We start from the raw sequence: 23,268 nt of genomic DNA on the forward strand, positions 1-23,268 counted from the left end.
TTACAGGCATGAACCACCGCACCCGGCCATGCCCAGCTAATTTTTGTATTTTTAGTAGAGACAGGGTTTCACTATATTGGCCAGGCTGGTCTCGAACTCCTGACCTCAAGTGATCCTCCTGGCTCAGGCCTGTAATGCCAACACTTTGGGAGGCCGAGGCAGGAGGATCTCTTGAGGCCAGGAGTTTGAGACCAGTCTGGGCAACATAGTGAGACCTTGTCTCTACCAAAAATAAAAGAATTAGCCGGGCACAGTGGTGTGCACCTGCGGTCCCAGCTACTCAGGAGGCTGAGGTAGGAGGATCGCTAGAGCCCAGGAGTTTGAAGTTGCAATGAGTTCTGATGGTGCCACTGTGCTCCAGCCTGGGTGACAGAGCGAGACCTTGTCTCTCTCTCTACACACACACACACACACAGACACACACGTATATATGTATATATATGTGTATCTATGTGTGTGTATGTGTGTGTATATATACACATACATACATATATACACACATATATATATGTATATGTGTGTGTATATATATATAGAGAGAGAGAGAGAGAAAGAATAAAGCGCCAATCAGTATTAGTGCCATTAATAATGGAGATAGGCCAGGCGCCGTGGCTTACGCCTGTAATCCCAGCATTTTGAGAGGCCGAGGCGGGTGGATCACTTGAGGTCAGGAGATCAAGACCAGCCTGGCCAACATAGCAAAACTCCTTCTCTACTAAAAATACAAAAATTAGCCGGGCATGGTGGCACGTGCCTGTAATCCCAGCTACTCTGGAGGCTGAGGCAAGAGAATCACTTGAACCCAGGATGTGGAGGTTGCAGTGAGCCGAGATAGTGCCACTGCACTCCCGCCTGGGCAACAGAGAGAGACTCGGTCTCAAAAAAAACTTTTTTTTTTTTAAGAGACAGGATCTTGCTCTTTCGCCTAGACTGGAGTGCAGTGGCACAAATCATAGCTCACTGCAACCTCAAACTCCTGGGCTCAAGAGATCTCCCACCTCAGCCCCCTGAGTAACTGAGACTACAGGCACATGTCACCACACCCAGCTAATTATTGTATTTTTTGTAGAGGCAGAGTCTTGCTATGTTGCCCAGGCTGGGCTTGAACTCCTGGTCTCAAGCCATCCTCCTGCCTTGGCCTCCCAAAGTGCTGGGATTACAGACATGAGCCACCTCGCCAGGCCATAATAAGCCACCTTGAATCTTCATACTTGCCAAGCTGAAAGCCTGGGCATCTCAGGATTCTGGTGACCAAGACTTCCTCCTCTGGATTTTTGCTTTTGAGTGTTTCCCTCTTAGACCCCTCTTCTCCCTGTCCCACTGTGAAATCATTGCGAAGTCTTCTGCCATCCCCCTTATCACACCCCATTCGGTGACCTATCTGGACAATTCCCCAATCTGTGAATCAAGTCTCGACCTTCCAGGCTGTCTCCAACTATCTGTGGAACATCTGTGTTGTGATGAGAGCAGTGAAATAAAAGATGTGAATGATTTACACGAAATGACCTGGATCCCTCATAAGCTTTTTCTCTTTTTATTTTATTTTTAAAATTTTTCATGGACACACCATCTTGCTACGTTGCGCAGGCTGGTCTCAAACTCCTGGCTTCAAGTGATCCGCCCACCTTGGCCTCCCAAAGTGCTGGGATTACAGGCGTGAGCCACCACCTCTGGCCAATACCTTGCATGCTTTACAACATTCACAATCAGCTCCTCTTGCAGACAGAGGAAGGAGACCAGAGATGAAAGGGTTAAGTAATTGGCTCCAAGTCACAGAGCCAGTGAGCTCCTAAAAGGCTTGCTCAGAATGATAGACTAAAAGGAATCATCTAGATCATCCCACAAGGCAGATATCAGAGATGCCGCACTCTCCTGGTGAGTCATGAAGTCACGGCTTTCTCAGCCTCAAAGAGGATGTAGCACCCAACTTCCAGTAAGGATGAAATAAAGTAATGTGTGTAAAGTGCCTGGCAGAGCATTCCTGGCACAACATTTCAATTGATGGTAGGTATTATTATCCAGCCAACTGGAGCAGCAATTCTCACATGGGGTGTATCACAGCCTGTACTTTGGAATTCAGGCATAACAGAAGCCTCTTGTTTATTCTGCAGTCAGGACTGTCAGGGCTCGAGGAACACCCACAGGAACTTCAGGAATCAGGCAAGAGAAAGAGGGAAAATCACTACGTGTGACCATGAACTGTTTTATTTGATTTTTGGAGACAGGGTCTTGCTCTTTTGCCCAGGCTGGAATGCAGTGGCACAAACACAGCTCACTGCAACCTCAAACTCCTGGGCTCAAGTGATCCTCCCGTCTCAGCCTCCCAAGTAGTTGGCAGCACCGATGCGCACCACCAAGCCCTGCTAATTTTTAAAAAAATTTTTGTAGACACAGAGTCTCACCATGTTGCCCAGACTGGTCTTGAACTCCTGGGCTCAAGTGATCCTCCTGCCTCGGCCTCCCAAAGTGCTGGGATTACAGGTGTGAGCCACCGCACCTGGCTATAAACTATTTACTTATTTATTTATTTATTGAACAGAGTTTCGCTCTTGTTGCCCAGGCACGATCTTGACTCACTACAACCTCTGCCTCCTAGGTTCAAGAGATTCTCCTGCCTCACCCTCCCAAGTAGCTGAAATTATAGGCATACACCACCACACCTGGCTAATTTTGTATTTTTTAGTAGAGAAGGGGTTTCACCATGTTGGTCAGTCTGGTCTCAAACTCCTGACCTCAGGTCATCCATCCACCTTGACCTCCCAAAGTACTGGGATTACAGGTGTGAGCCACCACGCCAGGCTTAATATAAACCTCTTTTAGAACAGGGATGATGTCACAGTTATTTTTATGCCGCTGGTACTTAGGTACTTAGTTCAGTTCTTGGCACATAGTAGGTGCTCAATTCGTATTTCTGAATGCACGAATGCCTCCAGCCTATGTCTGCAGTTGGGGACAGTGAGACAGACGGATCACTTATCTCAGGTCACCCAATTGACCTGAGGTAAAGATAAAACCTGACTCCTGGTATCCCTGTTTTCTGTTTGTTTGTTTGTTTTGTTTTTGTTTTTGTTCTGAGACGGAATCTCACTCTGTTGCCTGGGCTGGGCTGGAGTGCAGTGGTGCCATCTTGGCTCACTGAAACCTTTGCCCCCCGGGTTCAGGCCATCCTCCTGCCTCAGCTTTCCGAGTAGCTGAGATCACACTCAGCTAATTTTTTTGTATTTTTAGTAGAGATGGGGTTTCACCATGTTGGCCGGGCTCTCAAGTGATCTGCCCGCGTTGGCTTCCCGGTCTGTTTTTTTTTTTTTTTTTTGAGAGAGAGTCTCCCTCTGTCCCTCTGTCCCCCAGGCTGGAGTGCCATGGTGGTGGGATCTCAGTTCATGGCAACCTCTGCCTCCCAGGTACAAGTAATTCTCCTGCCTTAGCTTCCCAAGTAGCTGGGATTACAGGCACCCACCACCACACCCAGCTTTTTTTTTTTTTTTTAAGTAGAGATGGGGTTTCATCATGTTGATCTCACATGTTTCATCACATTTAGTAGAGACAGGGTTTCATCATGTTGATCATCACCTGATCTCAAGTGATCCGCCTATCTGGGCCTCCCAAAATGCTGGTATTACAGGCATGAGCCACTGTGCACCCTGATTCCTAGTATCCTAATCCCAAACCAATCCATAGCCCAGCCTCACACTATACTTCTGAAGGTTAGAAGTGTGACTAGCGTGCTTAGATGTACATGAAGTTTCACATCTGTGCTCCTCCAATTGTCAGCTTCCTCTTTCCCATGCACATAAACCAATACTGGCTACAAGGTCTGTTCATTTATTCAGCAAGCATTATTGTCATCTTCTCAGGGCCTGGATAATTCCACTTCTTCTTACAAGTAGCTCACTTTAGCTGGCTGTTAAAAATACACTGTTTTGAGCCGGGCGCCGTGGCTCACGCCTGTAATCCCAGCACTTTGGGAGGCCGAGGCGGGCGGATCATGAGGTCAGGAGATCGAGACCATCCTGGCTAACACGGCGAAACCCCGTCTCTACTAAAAATACAAAAAATTAGCTGGGCGTGGTGGCAGGTGCCTGTAGTCCCAGCTACTCAGGAGGCTGAGGCAGGAGAATGGCGTGAACCCGGGAGGTGGAGCTTGCAGTGAGCCGAAATTGCACCATGGGACTCCAGCCTGGGCGACAGAGCGAGACTCGGTCTAAAAAAAAAAAAAACACGTTTTATTTATTTATTTATTTGTTTATTTTATTTTATTTTATTTTATTTTTGAGATGGAGTTTCACTCTTGTTGCCCAGGCTGGAGTGCAAATGGCGCTATCTTGGCTCACCACAACCTCCGCCTCCCGGGTTCAAGCAATTCTCCTCCCTCAGCCTCCTGAGTAGCTGGGACTACAGGCATGTGCCACCATGCCCAGCTAATTTTGAATTTTTAGTAGAGACAGGGTTTCTCCATGTTGATCAGGCTGGTCTCAAACTCCTGACCTCAGGTGATCCACCTGCCTCAGCCTCCCAAAGTGCTGGGATTACAGGTGTGAGCCACCATGCCTGGCCTAGGCTACACCAGCCTGGGCAACATAGCAAGACTTTGTCTCTACAAAAAAAATTTAAAAAGTAGCCAGGTGTGGTGGTGCACACCTGCAGTCCCAGCTACTCAGGAGAATGATGTGAGAGGATTGCTTGAGCCCAACAAGTCAAGGCTGCAGTGAGCCCTGATCGTGCCACTGCACACTGCAGCCTGGGTGACAGAGCAAGATCCTATCTAAAAAAAAAAAAAAGCCCAACACTTTTTTTTATCTGGAGAATATTTAACATACACAAAACCAGAGAGAATACATATTTCAAAGTATCACTTTGTATATGATAAATATATATAGTTTTAGCCAGGTGTGGTGGCTCATGTCTGTAATCCCAGCACTTTGGGAGGCTGAGGCGGGTGGATCACTCGAGACTAGCCTGGCCAACATGGTGAAACTCCATCTCTACTAAAAATACAAAAATTAGCTAGGCGTGGTGGGGCACACCTGTAATCCCAGCTACTTGGGAGGCTGAGGCAGGAGAATAGCTTGAACCTGGGAGGCGGAGGTTGCAGTGAAAATTTACAGAACAATCTCATTTCTTCCACAAATAAGTTGGAAGAAGAGACAGAGAGAGACGGAGAGGAAATCTACAGATTAAAAGAAAATTAAGGCTGGGCACGGTGGCTCACACCTGTAATCCCAGCACTTTGGGAGGCTGAGGCAGGCAGATTGCATGAGATCAGGAGTTCGAGACCAGCCTGGCCAACATGGTGAAAACCCATCTCTACTGAAATTACAAAAATTAGCCCGGCTGGGCGCGGTGGCTTACGCCTGTAATCCCAGCATTTTGGGAGGCCAAGGCGGGTGGATCACGAGATCAGGAGTTCAAGATTATCCTGGCCAACATGGTGAAACCCCGTCTCTACTAAAAATACAAAAATTAGCTGGGTGTGGTGGTGTGCGCCTGTAGTCTCAGCTACTCGGAAGGCTGAGGCCGGAGAATCGCTTGCACCCGGGAGGCGGAGGTTGCGGTGAGCCAAGTTTGGGCCATTGCACTCCAGCCTGGGCAACAGAGTGAGACTCCATCTCAAAAAAAAAAAAAAAAAAAAAATTAGCCGGGCGTGGTGGCATATACCTATAATCCCAGGTACTCGGGAAATTGAGACAGGAGAATTGCTTGGACTCGGCAGGAGGAGGTTGCAGTGAGCCGAGATCCCACCATTGCACTCCAACCTGGGTAACAGAGCGAGATTCAGTGAAAAGACAGAAAGAAAGGAAAAAAGAAAAGAGAGAAAGAGAGGGAGGGGAGGGGAAGAAGGGAAGGAAGGAAAAAGGAAGGAAGGGAAAGAAAAAAAAAGAATCTTGTGGCCAAATGTGTGGGGGTTTTTTCCCCACACACCAAGTAAGCAATCAATTCTGCAGCCGGTGTCTTTCAACCCAGTTCAATCTGGACACTACCTGGAGGTAGTGATAGATCCCACGTGGAGGCTCAGTCCCACAAGACTGTCCCCCACTACCAATGCCACTCACAAGCCTCAGGTTATTCTACCTGCACGTCTGACTGACCGGCTATATACTGAGGGTCCCATGACCCCCTGTTGGGTTCAATTAATTTGCTAGCATGACTCACAGAACTCAGAGAATCACTCACTTATATTCACCTGTTTATTATAAAGGATATTACAAAGGATACAGATGGGCCAGGTGTGGTGACTCACGCCTGTAATCTCAGCACTTTGGGAGGCTGAGGTGGGAGGACTGCTTGAGGCTAGGAGTTTGAGACCAGCCTGGGCAACATAGCAAGACTCCATCTCTAAAAATAAATAAATAAAATGAACAAACAAACAAAAACAAAGGATACGGATCGGCCAGAGGCAGTGGCTCAAGTCTGTAATCCTAGCACTTTGGGAGGCCAAGGAGGAAGGATTACTTGAGCTCAGGAGTTCGAGACCAGCTTGTGCAACATGGTGAAACCCTGTCTGTACAAAAAATAATACAAAAAATTAGCCAGGCATGGTGGTGCATGCCTATAGTCCCGTCTACTTGACAGGTTGAAGCAGGAGGATCACTTAGGCCAGGGAGGCGGAGGTTGCAGTGAGCTGTGATGGTGCCACTGCACTCCAGCCTGAGAGACAGAGTGACAGCCTGTCTCAAAAACAAAAACAAACAAACAAACAAAAACAGGGCTGGGCTCATGCCTGTAATCCCAGCCCTTTGGGAGACCAAGGCAGGAAGATCACTTGAGGCCAGGAGTTCAAGACCAGCCTGGCCAACATGGCCAAACCCCATCTCTATTAAAAATACAAAAATTAACCAGGCATGGTGGCACATGCCTGTAATCCCAGCTACTTGGGAGGCTGAGGCAGGAGGATTGCTTGAACCTGGGAGGCGGAGGCTGCATTTCAGCCTGGGTGACAGAGTGAGACCCTGTCTCAGAAAAAAGAAAACAAAACTATACAGATGAAGACATGCCTAGGGTGAGGCATGGGGAGTGGGGTTTGGAACTCCATGTCCTCCCAGAGTGCACCACCCTCCAAGAACCTCCACATTCTCACCTATCCAGAAGCTCTCCAAACCCAGTCCTCAGGTCTTTTCCAGGTGCTTCCTTGGATAGGCATGATTGACACCAGTGTAGAAGTGTGATTGGAAGCTGGGGCATGGTGGCTCACGCCTGTAATCCCAGCACTTTGGGAGGCCAAGGTGGGCGGATCACTAGAGGTCGGGAGTTCGAGACCAGCCTGATCAACATGGAGAAACCCTGTCTCTACTAAAAATACAAAATTAGCCAGGTGTGGTGGCGCATGCCTGTAATCCCAGCTACTCGGGAGGCTGAGGCAGGAGAATTGCTTGAACCTGGGAGGCAGAGGTTGCAGTGAGCCAAGATCGTGCCATTGCACTCCAGCCTAGGCAACAAGAGCAAAACTCTGTCTCAAAAAAAAAAAATGTGATTGGACAAAAAGGGTACCACCTAATACTAACAGACCGAGTGGGGAAGCCCAGCCAGGCCTGTCTGTTCAGATTCTCCTCGGCCTCTCTCTGTGTAGTGTTCCTTCCTCCAGGGGATGGGGCAGGACCTTTTCTGAAATGAGGGTCTCATGACCCACAAGCAGACAAGGTAGGTCAGAGCATCTCTTAATAACCAGCTTCAGACAGAACGGTGAGGGAAGAAGATTCCAGTATATTTTTAGTTTCTATGGCCTGCCTAGGTGAGAAAAAGGAGCAGGAGAGAGGAGGCCAGGAGGAGGTCAGAGACAGACAGATTGTGTTTTCTGAAGCCTGCTTCTGAAGCCAAAAGTGCCCCCACATTCTAACAAAAGACTGTCTTTCACTTTTATCGCTCTGAAGCTGTTCCGAAGTTGCTTCGGGAATTGAGGACATAGGCCAACTACTCTAACAAGAGAAGGGCCGATTGTTTTAGTTACTTAGGAAATAACAAGGGCTTTGGGAGTTATGAGCCAAGAACCTTGGACCTATATATAGGATCTATAAATGGATATATAGATAATAGCACAGTGCCCTTAAAAAAGAGACCTGAGAGAGACCCTCCTCTCTTCTCCGTGTGAGGTTAGGGCGAGAAGATGACACACGTGATGAAGTGAACCCTCTCCAGACGCCATTTCAGCTGGTGCTTTGATCTCGGACGTCCCAGATTCCAAAACTTTGAGAGCTATATATATATATTTTTTGAGACGGAGTTTCGCTCTTGTTGTCCAGACTGGAGTGCAATGGCACAATCTCGGCTCACCGCAACTTCTGCCTCTCGGGTTCAAGCGATTCTCCTGCCTCAGCCTCCTGAGTAGCTCGGATTACAGGCATGCACCACCACGCCCAGCTAATTTTGTATTTTTAGTAGAGACAGGGTTTTGCCATGTTGGTCAGCCTCTTCACTCTTGTTGGCTGGGCACGGTAGCTCACTCTTGTAATCCCAGCGCTTTGGGAGGCCAAGGCAGGTGGATTGCTTGAGGCCAGGAATTAGAGACCAGCCTGGCCAACATGGTGAAACCCCATCGCCACAAAAAATACCAAAATTATCTGGGTGTGGTGGCACATCCTTGTAGTCCCAGCTACTCGGGAGGCTGAGAGGCTGAGGCAGGAGAATTGCTTGAACCCAGGAGGCGGAGGTTGCAGTGAGCCGAGATTGTGCCACTGCACTCCAGCCTGGGCAACAGAGCCAGACACCGTCTTAAAAAAAAAGAACCCATGGATTGAAACATGTTTAATGTGTTTCAATCCAATGCAGTTGCCTTTTTTTTTTTTTTTTCAGACGGAGTCTCGTTCTGTCGCCAGGCTGGAGTGCAGTGGCATGATCTCGGCTCACTGCAACCTCCGCCTCCCGGGTTCAAGCAATTCTCTTGCTTCAGCCTTCCGAGTAGCTGAGACTACAGGCGCACACCACCACACCCAGCTGATTTTTGTATTTTTAGTAGAGACGGGGTTTCGCCATGTTGGCCAGGATGGTCTCGATCTCTTGACCTCGTGATCCGCCTGCCTTGGCCTCCCAAAGTGCTGGGATTACAGGTGTGAGCCATCGCGCCCAGCCTGCTGTTGCCTTTCTTACTGATGCTCAAGTTATTTAATTTTTGGATAAATTGCTGTTTTAAAGCAATACAGAGGGCCAGGTGCGGTGGCTCACACCTGTAATCCCAGCAGTTTAGGAGGCCGAGGTGGGATGATCGCTCCAGCCCAGGAGTTCAAGACCAGCCTGGGCAACATGGTGGAACCACTGCACTCCAGCCTGGGTGACAAAGCTAGACCCTGTGTCAAAAAAACAAAATAACAAAACAAACAAAAAAACACAGAAGGTCGTGACAGATTTTTTTTTTTTTTTTTGAGATGGAGTCTCACTCTGTCATCCAGGCTGGAGTGCAGTGGCGCAATCTCTGCTCACTGCAACCTTCGCCTCCTGGGTTCAAGTGGTTCTCGGGCCCCAGCCTCCCAAGTAGCTGGGATCAGGGGCACCTGTCACCATGCCCAGCTAATTTTTGTATTTTTAGTAAAGATGGGTTTTCACCATGTTGGCCAGGCTGGAGAAGGTCGTGATAGATCTTTAAGCAGAGCTATGGGGATGGCAAGGAGGGCCCTGGACCAGCCTGGCAGGTTGGCAGGTTGGGGAAGGTGTCTTGAAAATGGAACCTAAACTGAGTCTTGAAACTCCCCTTCCAGATAAGAGGTGCTGGGTCCCTCAGGTGGGAAGGGACAGCCTGAGTAAAGCCCAGGGCTGAAACACAGCCTGGTTTGCAAGAACAAGCAGTTCTGGGTCGTCTGCCCTGGGTGGGGCTGCACCTTGGACCCAGCCTGTAGGCAGAGGCTGGCTAGCCCCCGAGGACTTCAAGCAAGAGGGACAGATTTGCCTTCTGTGTAGAGACCGCCCTCTGGTGGCCACATGGAGGATGGCAGGAGAGAATAGCGCCGAAAGAAAAGCGGCAGGCTGAGCTCATAAAGCTGCGAATGCTGTTCCTTCTTCCTCTTTTTCAAAAGACGGATTTTGGGCCGGGCTTGGTGGCTCACGCCTGTAACCCCAGCACTTTGGGAGGCCGAGGCGAGCGGATCACGAGGTCAGGAGATCGAGACCATCCTGGCAAACACGGTGAAACCCCATCTCTACTAAAAAAAAAAAAATACAAAAAGTTAGCCAGGAGTGGTGGCAGACGCCTGTAGTCCCAGCTACTCGGGAGGCTGAGCCAGGAGAATGGCGTGAACCCGGGAGGCGGAGCTTGCAGTCAGCGGAGATCGCGCCACTGCACTCCAGCCTGGGCGACAGAGCGAGACTCCATCTCAAAAAACATAAATAAATAAAATAAATAAAATAAAATAAAATAAAAGACGGGTTTTGCTCTGTTGCCCAGGCTGGTGCTGTGGTGCAATCTTGGCTCAGCCTGTAACTCCTGGCCTCAAGCGATCCTCCCACCTTGGCTTCTCAAACTCTGGGATGACAGATGCATACTACCATACCCCGCCCATCCCCAGTGTCTGGAAAATGTGCCCACTGGAGAAATCTATTGGCCGGATTGTGACTGGTTGGATGCTCCCACGGCAGGAAAGAGGGAAGGACAAGTGGCCACGTCGAGGCCTGCCTGAACTCCAAGGGTATCCAGGCCGAGGTTGCTCAAACCCAGAGCTGATTTATTTTTATTTTTATTTGTTTTTATTTTTTGACACAGTCTTACTCTGTCGCCCAGGCTGGAGTGCAGCGGTGCAATCTCGGCTCACTGCAACCTCCGCCTCCGGGTTCAAGCGATTCTCCTGCCTCAATCTCTGGAGTAGTTGGGATTACAGACACCTGCCACTACGCCCAGCTAATTTTTGTATTTTTGGTAGAGACGGGGTTCACTATGTTGGCCAGGCTGGTCTTGAACTCCTGGTCTTAGGTGATCCTCCTGCCTCGGCCTCCTAAAGTGCTGGGCTTACAGGCATGAGCCACCGTGCCTGGCCTGAACGAAACATTTCTATGCTCCAACTTAAAATGAATGTAGAACTTATTATCTGAGAATGACCCAGGGAAGTCATGGGACTGCCCATATTTTCATGCAATAAAGGGAAAATTCTTCCCACAAATAAATTTTATAGGACAGTAGAAGCAAATATAGGGCATTCCAATTACATTTCAATGAGTTATTCTTGATGAAGTCCTGGATACACAAAGCCAGCCAGCAAATAGGATTGACCAAAGTCAGAGGATGCTGTGACCACCCCAGGGCTCTTTTTGTTTGTCTGTTTGAGACGGGTCTCGCTTCGTTACCCAGGCTGGAGTGCCGTGGCACGATCTCGGCTCACTGCACCCTTGACCTCCTAGGCTTAAGAGAGTCTCCCACCTCTACCTCCCAAGTAGCTGGGATGACAATCATAAGCCACCACACCTGGCTAATTTCTAGAATTTTTTTTTTCATTTTTTTCATTTTTTTTTCTTTTTAGCCGGAGTTTCACTCTTGTTGCCCAGGCTGGAGTGCAATGGTGCGATCTTGGCTCAACACAACCTCCGCCTCCAGTGTTCAAGCAATTCTCCTGCCTCAGCCTCCTGAATAGCTGGGTCTACAGGAGAGCACCACCACGCCCAGCTAATTTTTGTATTTTTAGTAGAGACGGGGTTTCACCATGTTGGCCATGATGGTCTTGATCTCTTGACCTCGTGATCCACCTGCCTCAGCCTCCCAAAGTGCTGGGATTATAGGTGTGAGCCACAGCACCCGGCCATAGGCCATAAGCTTTTTTTTTTTTTTTTTTTTTTTTTGAGACGGAGTCTGGCTCTGTCTCCCATGTTGGAGTGCAGTGGCACAATCTCGGTTCACTGCAAGCTCCGCCTCCCGGGTTCACGCCATTCTCCTGCCTCAACCTCTCAGTAGCTGGGACTACAGGCGCCCGCCACCACGCCTGGCTAAGTTTTTGTATTTTTAGTAGAGACGGGGTTTCACCATGTTAGCCAGGATGGTCTCGATCTCCTGACCTTGTGATCCGCCCGCCTCAGCCTCCCAAAGTGCTGGGATTACAGGCGTGAGCCACCACGCCCGGCCTCAGCTGTGTTCTTAACTCTATTTTTCCTTCACTGGGGATGGTACCATTTCCCCGTCCTGTTAAGTGCCCTTGACTGCTCTTACCTTTAGCTCTTGGAATTCCGCCATCTACCCTAACTTCACCTCCACCTAAATCCTGCTCACTCTTCAAAGCCTGCCTCTCCACGCATCCTCCCTCCTAACTCCATCCCAATGCCCAACAGCTCTTTGCTAAGCAGATGCCTTTATTTACAGACAAAGAAGTAAACAGGCAAAAGGAAGAGGCTTGTCCAAGGTCATGCCACAGACTGAACTCTCACTGGGAGGACAGTTCAGGGTCCTGATACCCAATCTAAGGCAGCAGCTTTGTAGCACATCAGGATGGGGGCAGGTCATGCCTGGCCATGTTCACTTCCAGAATGATTATAGCTTTAACAACATTTTTTTTTTTTTTTGAGATGGAATCTCGCTCTGTTGCCCAGACTGGAGTGCAGTGGTGTGATCTCGGCTCACTGCAACCTCTGCCTCCTGGGTTCAAGCGATTCTCCTGCCTCAGCCTCCGGAGTAGCTGGGATTATAGGCATGAGCCACCATGCCCGGCTAATTTTTGTAGTTTTAGTAGAGAGGGGGTTTTGCCATTTTGGCCAGGCTGGTCTTGAACTCCTGACCTCAGGTGATCCACCTGCCTTGGCTTCCCAAAGTGTTGGGATTATGGGCATGAGCCACCACGCCCAGCCTACTATAGCTTTAACCATCTTTTTTTTTTTTTTTTTTTTTTTTTTTGAGATTGAGTCTCGCTGTGTTGCCCAGGCCGGAGTACTGTGGTGTGATCTCAGCTCACTGCAACCTCCGCCTCCTGGGTTCAAGCAAGTCTCCTGCCTCAGCCTCCCAAATAGCTGGGATTACAGGCACATGCCACCATGCCCGGCTAATTAACAACATTATTTTTTAATTTTTGTAGAAATGAAGTCTCACTATGTTGCCCAGGCTGGTCTTCAACTCCTGGGCTCAAACGATCCTCCCACCTTGGCCTCCCAAAGTGCTGGGATTACAGGCGTGAGGCACTGCGCTGGGCCCAGAACTACCTTTTATTGGAGGCATGGAGTCCACAGTGGGTGGAGGTCTCAGTGCCTTGGGCTCAGGGGCTCAGCGAAAGGCCGCGGCCAAGCCTAGATGAAGGTGAGGCAGGTGGAAGCGGGGACCCCACAGCTTTCCTTGTGCTCCTCGAAGAGCTGCTCCAGGGCCATCATGTAGAGGGCGTGATAGTGATTGACTTCCTCCTCGGTGGGGTGGAGGCGCTGGGGGACAGGGATGGGGCGGCCCACTGCAGGGAGAGGGAGACAGGTGGGCGAGGGATCCCTGATGCCCACGCAGCTGCTGGTGGCCGTCCCCCCGGAGGTGGGCACTCACCCACAGTGGTGATGGGCACAGCAAAGGGCAGCAGGCCCCAGGAGGTGGCTGAGAAGAGACCACGACCCCAGAAGATGCAAGGAGAGAAGCCCATGAACTTCTTGAAGGTGAGCTGGCACCAATGCTGCCAGGAGCCTGTGGCAAAAGCCTTAAGTCTAAAGATGTCATTCTCCCCAAAGGAGTACACGGGCACCAGGGACGCCCTGGGAAGGAGCAAGAGAGAAGAGGGGGCTCAGGCTGCTGGACTGCTCCGAGATGGGCACCCCCAGGGGCTACAAGTCCTTCCCACTACGTCCAGATGCTACCTCCCAGGGTCATTCAAAGCACATGACTATGGCTACAAAGAAAGATCTAGAAGACAGGACTCGCATTTCTTTCTCTTTCTTTGTTTTAGAGAGAGGGTCTTGTAACCACACCTGTAATCCCAGCATTTTGGGAGGCCACGGCGGGGGGATCATTTGAGGTCAGGAGTTGGAGACCAGCCTGGCCAACATGGTGAAACCCCCGTCTCTGCAAAAACATAAAAATTAGCCAGGTGTGGAGATGGGTACCTATAATTCCAGCTACTACAGAGGCTGAGGCACAAGAATCGCTTGAACCTGGGAGGCAGAGGTTGCAGTGAGCTAAGATCACACCACTGCACTTCAGTCTGGGTGACAGAGTGAGACTTTGTCTCAAAAAATAAATAGGCTGGGTGCAGTGGCTCATGCCTATAATCCCAATACCTTGGAAGGCTGAGGTGGGTGGATCACCTGAGGTCAGGAGTTCGAGACCACCCTGACCAATATGGTGAAACCCCATCTCTACTTAAAATACAAAAATTAGCCAGATGTGGTGACGTGCACCTGTAGTCCCAGGTACTTCAGAGGCTGAGACAGGAGAACTGCTTGAACTCGGGAGGTGGAGGTTGCAGCGAGCCAAGATCGCACCACTGCACTCCAGCCTGGGTGACAGAGCAAGACTCCATCTCCAAAAATTAAAAATTAGAAATTTTAAAATAAATAAATAATTTAAAAAATTTTAAAAGAGACAAGGCCTTGCTCTCTTGCCCAGGCTGGAGGGCAGTGGTGCAATCATAGCTCACTGCAGCCTCAACCTTCTCCGCTCAAGCCATCCTCCCACCTCAGCCTCCCGAACAGCTGAAACTTCGGGCGTGCACTACCACACTTGGCTAATTTATTTTATTTTATTTTTGTAGAGATGATGTCTCCCTATGTTGCCCAGGCTGGTCTTGAACTCCTGGCTTCAAGTGATCTTCCTGCCTTGGCCTCCCAAAGCACTGGGATTGCAAGTGTGAACCACCACGCCCAGCTGGGACTCACATTTCTTGAGACACAGTTGTGTAGTGGGCCTTCTCATAGTCATTTTCTCATTCGGTCTTTGCAATAACAACATCGTGGCAAGGTAGGTATCAGCCTTCTTCGCAAGTAAAGAAACAAGTCCGGCCGGGCACGGTGGCTCACGCCTATAATCCCAGCACTTTGGAAGGCCAAGGTGGGCGGATCACTTGAGGCCAGGAATTCGAGACCAGCCTGGCCAAAATGGTGAAACCCCGTCTCTACTAAAAATACAAAAATTAGCCCGGAGTGGTGGTGGGTGCCTGTAGTCCCAACTACTCGGGAGGCTGAGGCAGGAGAATCATTTGAACCCGGGAGGCGGAGGTTGCAGTGAGCCGAGACCACGCCTTTGCACTCCAGCCTGGGCGACAGAGCGAGACTCAGTCTCAACAACAATAACAAAAAAAGAAACAAGTGCAAGGTCTTGCCTTTGAGTTGGGGTCAGAGAGGGAAGCCAGGGCTTCTGAGACCGAGGGCCCTGCTATTTGCATTATGGTCCTGTCTCCACGGATGTGGGAGGGAGCCTAGGGTAAGCGGGCCCCATGTTTGGTACCGAGTCATGCCCTGGAGAGCCCACGTGGGCCTCGGTGCAGGGCAGGGCGCTGGTCTCTGGGCACCCAGATCCCCCCTGCAGGGACCTAGATGTCTGGGGACTGAGAGAGGGCATAAACCAGCAGAGAACTGACAGGTAGGGCCTGCACGCGCACTCACCCGTGCCTCAGCGCCAGGCGCACGAAGCCTTTGCGCTTCTGGAGCGTTAGGCAGTGCTCCCCGGGGACTGAATACAGGGCCTCATGCGCACCCCCAACCATGATGACCACGGCCTGCCCGAGCTGGGGCTGGGACAGGATGAAGTCCAGGCTCTGGCGGCTCACGGGACAGAGTCCTGTGGGCAGGAGGAGGTGGAAAGTAGTTCCCATCTGCCTCCACGGCACCCCCGCCCCTCACCCAGCCTTTAGTTCCAAGCCCCCTACCCCCATCTCCAAGGCGGGGAACCTACCCAAATGCTCGCTGCAAGTCTGGGCAGTGCTCAGGCTGGCCCCTGTCCTGGGTGGGGGACTTATTATGGGGGGGTGGTCCCAGAGGGGCTGGGGAACATCTGGTCAGGAGTCTCCTCCCGTTCTCCTCCTCCCATTCGGCTCACCAAAGGACATGATGTAGTCGCGATAGACCGGGAGGTAGAAGAGGCCAGCCAGCACGGCTAACCAGGGCCGGAGCCCCGGGAAGAGCTGGGAGAAGCCATTGCTCTCGGTGGAGAAATTACAGAGGAAGCCTGTACACATGATCCCATGAGGGTGGGCGCCCAGCACGTAGTTCCGATCCGGGGGCAGCTCTGCCGTTTTCACCAGCTTCGGGGTGTTGAGCAGGATGAAGGGAGGATGGAAGGCAAGACACCGGCTAAAAAGAGGGGCCCTCCACCCCAACAGAGTTCCGAGTTAAAGGTTCTTAGGATAGGGTCAAGGGCCACCCCAACAGAGTTCTGAGTTAAAGGTTCTTAGGATAGGGTTAAGGGCCCAGGTTTTTTTGTTTTTTTGTTTTTGAGATGGAGTCTTGCTCTGTAGCCCAGGCTGAAGTGCAGTGGCACGATCTCGGCTCACTGCAACCTCCACCTCTTGGTCCCGGTTCAAGCTATCCTCCTGCCTCAGCCTCCCGAGTAGCTGGGATTACAGGCATGCGAAACTATGCCCAGCTAATTTTTGTATTTTTAGTAGAGACGCAGTTTCACCATATTGGCCAGGTTGGTCTTGAACTCCTGACTTCGTGATCTGCCTGCCTTGGCCTCCCACAGTGCTGGGATTACAGGCGTAAGCCACCTCACCCACTCTCTCTTTTTTTTTTTTCTTTTTTTGAGGCAGAGTTTTGCTCCTGTTGCCCAGGCTGGAGTGCAATGGCATCATCTCAGCTCACCACAACCTCCGCCTCCCTGGTTCAAGCAATTCTCCTGCCTCAGCCTCCAGAGTAGCTGGGATTACAGGCATGTGCCATCATGTCCGGCTAATTTGTTTGGTATTTTTAGTAGAGATGGGGTTTCTCCATGTTGGTCAGGCTGGTCTCGAACTCCTGACCTTAGGTGATCCACCCACCTCAGCCTCCCAAAGTGCTGGGATTAAAGGCTTGAGCCACCACAACCACCTTTTTTTTTTTTTTTTTTTTTTTTTTTTTAGAGACAGGGTCTCACTCTGTTGCTCAGGCTGGAGTACAGTGGCGCAATCATGGCTCACTACAGCCTCCAACTCCTGGGCTCAAGCAATCCTCCCACCTCGGCCTCCCAAAGTGCTTGGATTACAGGCATGAGCCATGGTGCCCCACCAAGGCCCCACTCTTGAACATCATCCACTCCCAGGCCGGGCGCGGTGGCTCAAGGCTGTAATCCCAGCACTTTGGGAGGCCGAGGTGGCTGGATCACTTGAGGCCAGGAGTTTGAGACCAGCCTGGCCAACATGTTGAAACCCTGTCTCTACTAAACTACAAAAATTAGCCGGGCATGGTGGCGGGCACCTATAATCCCAGCTACTAGGGAGGCTGAGGCATGAGAATAGCTTGAACCTAGGAGGCGGAGGTTGCAATGAGCTGAGATTGCACCACTGCACTCCAGCCTCGGTGACAGGAGACTCAGTCTAAAAAAAAAAAAAATCCATTCCCTGTCCCACTGCCTGAGCTTAGGCAGCGGAGAGCTCAGGCCCCAGCACAAGGAAGGGCTCCTAGGTGTGGGAGGGAGATGGGGAGAGGTAGGAAGCAGTGTTTCTGCAGGGTGACCCATCACCTTGACAGGATAATAATCCCTTAGTTGTCTCCAAATTGCCCAGTTCCTTATCCACTCCGAACGCCTTCCACCTGCGGACAATGAGATACTGGTGGGCGAAACCCCGGAGTCACCTCCCCTCACCCCCCATGTCCCCACCATCTCTGGCTACCTGGGCCCCCGTCCGGAGCTCACCTTGGTTGGGTGTGTCCCAGTCCACATAGAGCCACACCAAGTAAAAAACAGAGAAGGGCCAGAGTGACGTGAAGAGGAGGACAAAGACAAGAAGGGAGAAGAAAGGGCCTGGGGGAAGAGAGAGAAAGAAAAGAGTTCACTTCTGAAACTCCATCATTCCCTCCAGCTGCTCCCTTCCCTTCCTCCCCTTCAGAACAACCAGCTATCTCCTCTGGCCCTCTCCCAGACCAGTCACCTGGTCACTGTCCTCAGGCATGCAAGCCAGCAGCCCAGCCACTCTCCCTCCAAGCCCTACTCCCCTGGCAGACCCCAGGCACCCACGCCTTCCCAGCTCTCACCCATGAAGAGGAAAGTGAGCACATATTGGTAGGCGCCCACTGCTTCTAGATGCTGCTTCTGCAGGGTTTTGGAAGTGGTTGGGGGCAGCAGGGTTGTGGCAACTCCCATTGCAGAAGCTCCCCTCTTCCAGCAAGATCCCAGAACCCGGAGGACAAATGATGAAGGCTTGGATGTGGACCTGGGCAGACTTTCTCCCTACAGGAGCCCAGCTTTGGGGGCCTGGCTAAGTCGCAAATCACCTCCCAGAGTAGCGTGTGTCCGTAGGTGTGTGAGTGGGGAGATCTTTGGATCCAGAGCCCCAGATGTCTCTGGGTTTTTTCTCAGCCTGATCTTTGAACTTCCTGTCAGTCACCAGTCTGGGCTGGCTGCTGGGTGGGGCTGGGAGGCGTAAGGGGTGTGCAAGGGAGAGGTGACACCCGAGTGCCTCAGGAATTGATGTTGGAGTGGACAAGAGTGATCTGGCTAGCCCCACCCACTGGGTCCCAGGCGCTGGAAGGGGCCAGGAGCCCTGCTGAGACTATTTGACCTCCAGTTGGGGTGGGGGCAGGGCCTGGTCCGGGGCATCTCCAGGAACGTCAAGGTCACCACCCCTGCCTGGACCTCCCCCGCCATGCACAAACACACACAGGCTGCAGGTCTGTTTCCCACTTTAATTTTTTTCTTTTTCTTTTCTTTTTTTTCTTTTTTCTTTTTTTTTCACACGTTGTCTCGGTCACCCAGGCTGGAGTGCAGTGGCACGATCTCGGCTCACTGCAACCTCCGCCTCCCGGGTTCAAACGATTCTCCTGCCTCAGCCTCCTGAGTAGCTAGGATTACAGGCGCGCCACCACGTCTGGCTACTTTTTTTTTTTTTTTTTTTGGATTTTTAATGGAGATGGGGTTTCACCATGATGGCCAGGCTGGTCTCGAACTCCTGACCTCAAGTGATCCACCCGCCTCGGCCTCCCAAAGTGCTGGAATCACAGGCGTGAGCCACCGTGCCCGGCCGCCAGTCTTTAATTTCACTTCCCCACCTGCAGTCACCCAGCGGACAGGCGAGGCCAGGCGGTGGGGCGCGCCTCCGTGAGGACCAGGTGTCTGTCGGCGGGGACACCATAGCGCGCCTGGTGCTCCTCGAAGAGCTGCGTGAGTCGCCCCACGTAGCGCGCTTGCAGCGTGTCCACCTGGGCCGGACTGGGCGGGGGGCTCTGCTGCACGGGAATCGCCGACCCCACTGCGGGCGGGACGGGAGGCGATCTGGGCTGGGATCCCCGGTTCTCCTCCTCTTTTCCTCCTTGGGGACAGGCGGGAACAGAGTTCAGGGCTGGCGCGGTGGCCAAAGGCCAGTCTGGGTGGCGAGGCCCCAACCCGGGACGGGGAGGGAGCGGGCCCTGGGCCAGGATCGCGGGGCGGAGGCCGGGGCTCACCGACGGTGCGGATGGGCGCGCGGAAGGGCAGCGGGAGGCCCCGGCGGCCCAGGAACAGCTGCAGGGCCACGCTTAGCAGCGGACGCAGAGCCTCCTGCGTCCTCTGCACCCACGAGCTCTGCGGGTTCGGCAACTGCTGGAAGAGCTCATTCTCCCTGGAGAAGACAGGCACTAGGGAGGCCGCAGGAGAGCATGGCGCGGCTGACTCCTGGCCCCGGGGTCCGCGGGTGGCGCCACTCTCCTCCTCCCCGGCCCGGCAGCCCTGGGGCGTCCCCACCGGGTCACGCTCGGGTCCTCACTCGAGTTCCAGAGCTGACTTAACCAATCTCTTCTGATTCCGAATCGGCAAGCTCAGTTGTCCGGGTTTTGCCTCCAGCGCCTGCAGGGGCCCTCCCACGCCAGGACAGCCACCTGGCCACCACTGAGGCAGCGGGACCTTGACAAAGGAGACCAAACCTGGGGGGATGGCAGAAGCTGGGGGACCCAACGCCTGGGTCTTATTTACTTATTTATTTAGGGACGGAGTCTTGCTCTGTTGCCCAGGCTGGAGTACAGTGGCCTGATCTTGGTTCACTGCATCCTTGACCTTCAGGGCTCAAGTGACCCTCCCACCTCAAGCCTCCCAGTAGCTGGGACCGCAGGTGTGTACCACCACACCTGGCTAAATTTTTGTTTTTGTTTTTTCTTGTGTAGAGATGGGGTTTCACTGTGTTGCCCAGGCTGGTCTTGAACTCCTGGCCTTAAGCGATCCTCTCGCCTGCGCCTCCCAAGTGCTGGGATTACAGGTGTGAACCACCGCACCCAGCCAAAGCCTGGGACTTGGAAAGAAGAGTGGAGAGGACATGGGGAAAGGAGAGCTGGGCCCCAGTGTCCCCTGGGAAGAGGATGGTGGGGCGGGAGACAGCAGCAAGGTCCCCCTCTTCTCACCACCTGACATGATGTAGTCCTGGAAGAAGAGGAGATGGAACCAACAAGGCAGCATGAGCAGGTGTGGTGGGAGTTTGGGGAAGAGGCAGGAGCAGCCCGTGGGCTCTGTGCAGAAGTTGGCGAAGGCTCCCACGACCAGGACCCCGTGAGGGTGGAAGTCAAAGAGGTAGTTCCAGGAGGTGCCCAACTTTGCAGTTTTAACTAGCTGGGGAGCAGACGGGCGCACCCCACCCCAACGGGGAGATTGCACTTTGGGAGATGGTGGTCCCAAGAGTCTATTCTGAAGCCCCAACCGCACCCAGCACCCCACAGCCCAGGTCCTCACCGAGAGGGGGAAGTAGTCACGGAAATGTCTCAAACTGCCCAGTTGCAAACCCAGGCAGATCTGCGGGCTCCAGCCCTGGGTATGTTTCTATCCCAATAGAGCCAGACCAGGTAGAGGACCGCCAGCATCCAAGCCCAGCCGAGGAATGCAAGAGCCAGGCTGCCAGGTGCACCTGGGCTGGAAGATGGGGCAGGGGGAGCTCACAGTACAGGTGTTTAAGACCATTCAGTTGTTGCTCCTACCCATCCAGTGGCCTGAGCGGTGGGAGCTGCAGACCAGTCTTCTGTGGCAGGCTGAATGCTCCAGTCTTCAGTAGGGAACTGCTAGATAGCACAGAGGGCACCTGCATGCCTTCAGACCAGTCTGCAACCTCAGGTTGAGTAGCAGTGAACTCAGGAGCCGGAGCAGTCCATTCACCCTGAAATTCCTCCTTGTCACAGCCTTTTCAGCAGCAGCCTGCTCTTCTTTTTCAATGTCTTCATGATCTCTGTAGAAGTAGAGATCAGGCATGACCTCCCACGGGTGTTCACAGGAAATGGTGCCACACATGCGCAGAACTTCCCGAGCCAGCATCCACCACATCAGACCCACTGAGTGAGCTCCCTTGTTGTTGCTTGGGATGGCAATGTCCACATGGCGCAGAGGAGAATCTGTGAGACACAGAGCAAGGTAGGTAGGTTAACATAAGATGCCTCTGTGAGAGGCTGCTGATCAGCCCTGGGGTCAGTAAACACAAGAAGCCGTGGCTCCCGGAAGGCTGCCTGGATCTGGTTAGTGAAGGTTCCAGGAGTGAAGCGGCCAGCGATTGGAGTGGCTCCAGTGGCAGCAGCAAACTTCAGCACGGCCCTCTGGCCAGTATTTCTGGAGGGCATGACACTGACATCAGCGGGGTTTTCAATGGCAACAATGCCACGAGCTGCCAGCAGAAGCTTCTCCCAGGTCCTCTTCAGATTTGGGATGTAGATGCCATCACTTTTCCTTTTATACATGTACTGTTCCATCTGTAAGTCAAGATTGGTGCCACCTAATTGGTTTCCTGCTGCAAGGAAATTAAGGACATCTTCCTCCTTCATTTGCAGGACATCAAGGGCTCCGGATGTTGTGAAAGTTTCTAAGTTACAACAGGAATCCAGAACAACGCCGGATGGAGCCCTCTGTGGGTAGCGTGGAAAGCTTTTTTTGTTTTTTTTGTTTTGTTTTGAGACGAAGTCTTGCTCTGTCACCCAGGCTGGAGTACCGTGGCACGATCTTGGCTCACTGCAGCCTCCGTCTCCTAGGTTCAAGCAATTCTCCTGCCTCAGCCTCCCGAGTAGCTGGGATTACAGGCCTGTGCCACCACACCTGGCTAATTTTTGTATTTTTAGTAGAGACAGGGTTTCACCATGTTGGCCAGGCTGGTCTCAAACTCCTGACCTCAAGTGATCTGCCTGCCTGCCTCGGCCTCCCAAAGTGCTAGGATTACAGGCGTGAGCCACTGAGCCCGGCTTATTTATTTTTTTGAGTTGGAGTTTCATTCTTGCTGCCCAGGCTGGAGTGCGATGGCGTGATCTCAGCTCACTGCAACCTCCCCCTCCCAAGTTCAAGCAATTATCCTGCCTCAGCCTCCCAAGTAGCCGGGATTACAGGCGCCCGCCACCATGCCCAGCTAATTTTTGTATTTTTTAGTAGAGATGCGGTTTCACCATTTTGGCCTGGCTGGTCTTGAACTCCTCACCTCGTGATCTGCCCGCCTCAGCCTCCCTAAGTGCTGGGATTACAGGCATGGGCCACCATGCCCAGCTTAATTATGTATTTTTTAAGTAGAGACAGGGTTTCACCATGTTGGCCAGGGTGGTCTCAAACTCCCAACTTCAGGTGATCCATCCACCTCAGCCTCTCGAAGTGCTGGAATTACAGGTGTGAGCCATCGCGCCCAGCTAATTTACTTTTTGTAGAGATGGGGGTCTTGCTATGTTGTCTGGGCTGGTCTTGAACTCCTGGCCTCCAGTGATCCTCCGCCTGCCTCGGCCTCTGAAAGCACTGGGATTATAGGTGTGAGCCACTGTGCCCAGCCTGGGAAGTCCTTCTTTTTGTCTGTGCCCTCTCATGCACTTTTGTTTTGTTTTTTTTTGAGATGGAGTCTCACTCTGTGGCCCAGGCTGGAGTGCAGGGGCGCAATCTCGGCTCACTGCAAGCTCTGCCTCCTGGGTTCATGTCATTCTCCTGCCTCAGCCTCCTGATTAGCTGGGACTACAGATGCCCGCCACCACGCCTGGATAATTTTCTGTATTTTTTAGTAGAGACGGGGTTTCACCGTGTTAGCCAGGATGGTCTGGATCTCCTGACCTCGTGATCCGCCCCCCTTGGCCTCCCAAAGTGTTGGGATTACAGGCGTGAACCATCGCGCCCGGCCCCTCTCACACAGTCTCCAGCTCAGGCAATACAGCGGAAGGCGAAAGTGGGAGCCAGTGAAGCTCCCAGGTTCCCACGAGGGTCTAACATTCTGCCTCTCCCTTTTCCTCTTGTCTTCCCTTTTCTGGGTCTCTCCCCTCTACGCTGCTGGCAGGAGGGGAGATGGGGTTAATGGGCAGACCAATGGA

At 52.1% G+C, this 23,268-nt stretch overlaps 2 protein-coding genes and 1 pseudogene across 5 annotated transcripts; all 3 read right to left on the minus strand.

Annotated features, from left to right (window-relative positions):
* Window positions 1-9,337: 9,337 nt before the first annotated feature.
* On the minus strand, window positions 9,338-18,892 carry MOGAT3 (monoacylglycerol O-acyltransferase 3). Of its 4 annotated transcripts, XR_008536512.2 has the most exons (8): window positions 18,031-18,892; window positions 17,693-17,800; window positions 17,519-17,589; window positions 15,899-16,103; window positions 15,466-15,640; window positions 13,418-13,620; window positions 13,093-13,331; window positions 9,338-10,124 (listed from the first exon to the last, which is right to left on the minus strand). XR_008536512.2 is itself a non-coding variant. In XM_527842.8 (7 exons), exons 1-7 carry the CDS (start codon window positions 18,137-18,139, stop codon window positions 13,177-13,179), a joined length of 1,026 nt encoding a protein of 341 aa, XP_527842.3. In that variant the 5' UTR covers window positions 18,140-18,892; the 3' UTR covers window positions 12,759-13,176. The 4 variants fall into 4 exon arrangements, 3 of the variants coding, with proteins under 3 accessions (XP_527842.3, XP_016813404.1, XP_016813403.1); XM_527842.8 differs by lacking the exon at window positions 9,338-10,124 and having other exon boundaries at window positions 12,759-13,331; XM_016957915.4 differs by lacking the exons at window positions 9,338-10,124; window positions 13,418-13,620 and having other exon boundaries at window positions 12,759-13,331.
* A 68-nt stretch (window positions 18,893-18,960) lies between these two features.
* LOC134810628 (putative diacylglycerol O-acyltransferase 2-like protein DGAT2L7P) lies at window positions 18,961-20,817 on the minus strand. Its single transcript, XM_063815945.1, has 5 exons — window positions 20,809-20,817; window positions 20,365-20,776; window positions 19,737-19,911; window positions 19,438-19,592; window positions 18,961-19,244 (listed from the first exon to the last, which is right to left on the minus strand). Exons 1-5 carry the CDS (start codon window positions 20,815-20,817, stop codon window positions 19,051-19,053), a joined length of 945 nt encoding a protein of 314 aa, XP_063672015.1. The 3' UTR covers window positions 18,961-19,050.
* LOC107975894 (small ribosomal subunit protein uS2-like) lies at window positions 20,684-23,175 on the minus strand (annotated as a pseudogene).
* Between the last annotated feature and the right edge of the window lie 93 nt (window positions 23,176-23,268).

Source organism: Pan troglodytes, chromosome 6, assembly GCF_028858775.2.
Source record: "Pan troglodytes isolate AG18354 chromosome 6, NHGRI_mPanTro3-v2.0_pri, whole genome shotgun sequence".
NCBI lineage: Eukaryota > Metazoa > Chordata > Mammalia > Primates > Hominidae > Pan > Pan troglodytes.

Bases quoted from the DNA above. Each gene is read 5' to 3' on its own strand.
- MOGAT3 (XM_016957914.4), bottom strand. From the start codon at position 18,139: ATGGGAGTTGCCACAACCCTGCTGCCCCCAACCACTTCCAAAACCCTG. The intron at 17,801-18,030 runs GTGAGAGCTGGG...CTCTTCCCCCAG, and splicing joins GCTCACTTTCCTCTTCATGG to GCCCTTTCTTCTCCCTTCTT. The intron at 17,590-17,692 runs GTGAGCTCCGGA...CATTGTCCGCAG, and splicing joins CTGGGACACACCCAACCAAG to GTGGAAGGCGTTCGGAGTGG.
- LOC134810628 (XM_063815945.1), bottom strand. The intron at 19,912-20,364 runs GTGAGAAGAGGG...TGGGTCCCCCAG, and splicing joins GGACTACATCATGTCAGGTG to CTTCTGCCATCCCCCCAGGT. The intron at 19,593-19,736 runs GTGAGGACCCGA...TGTCTTCTCCAG, and splicing joins AAGTCAGCTCTGGAACTCGA to GGAGAATGAGCTCTTCCAGC.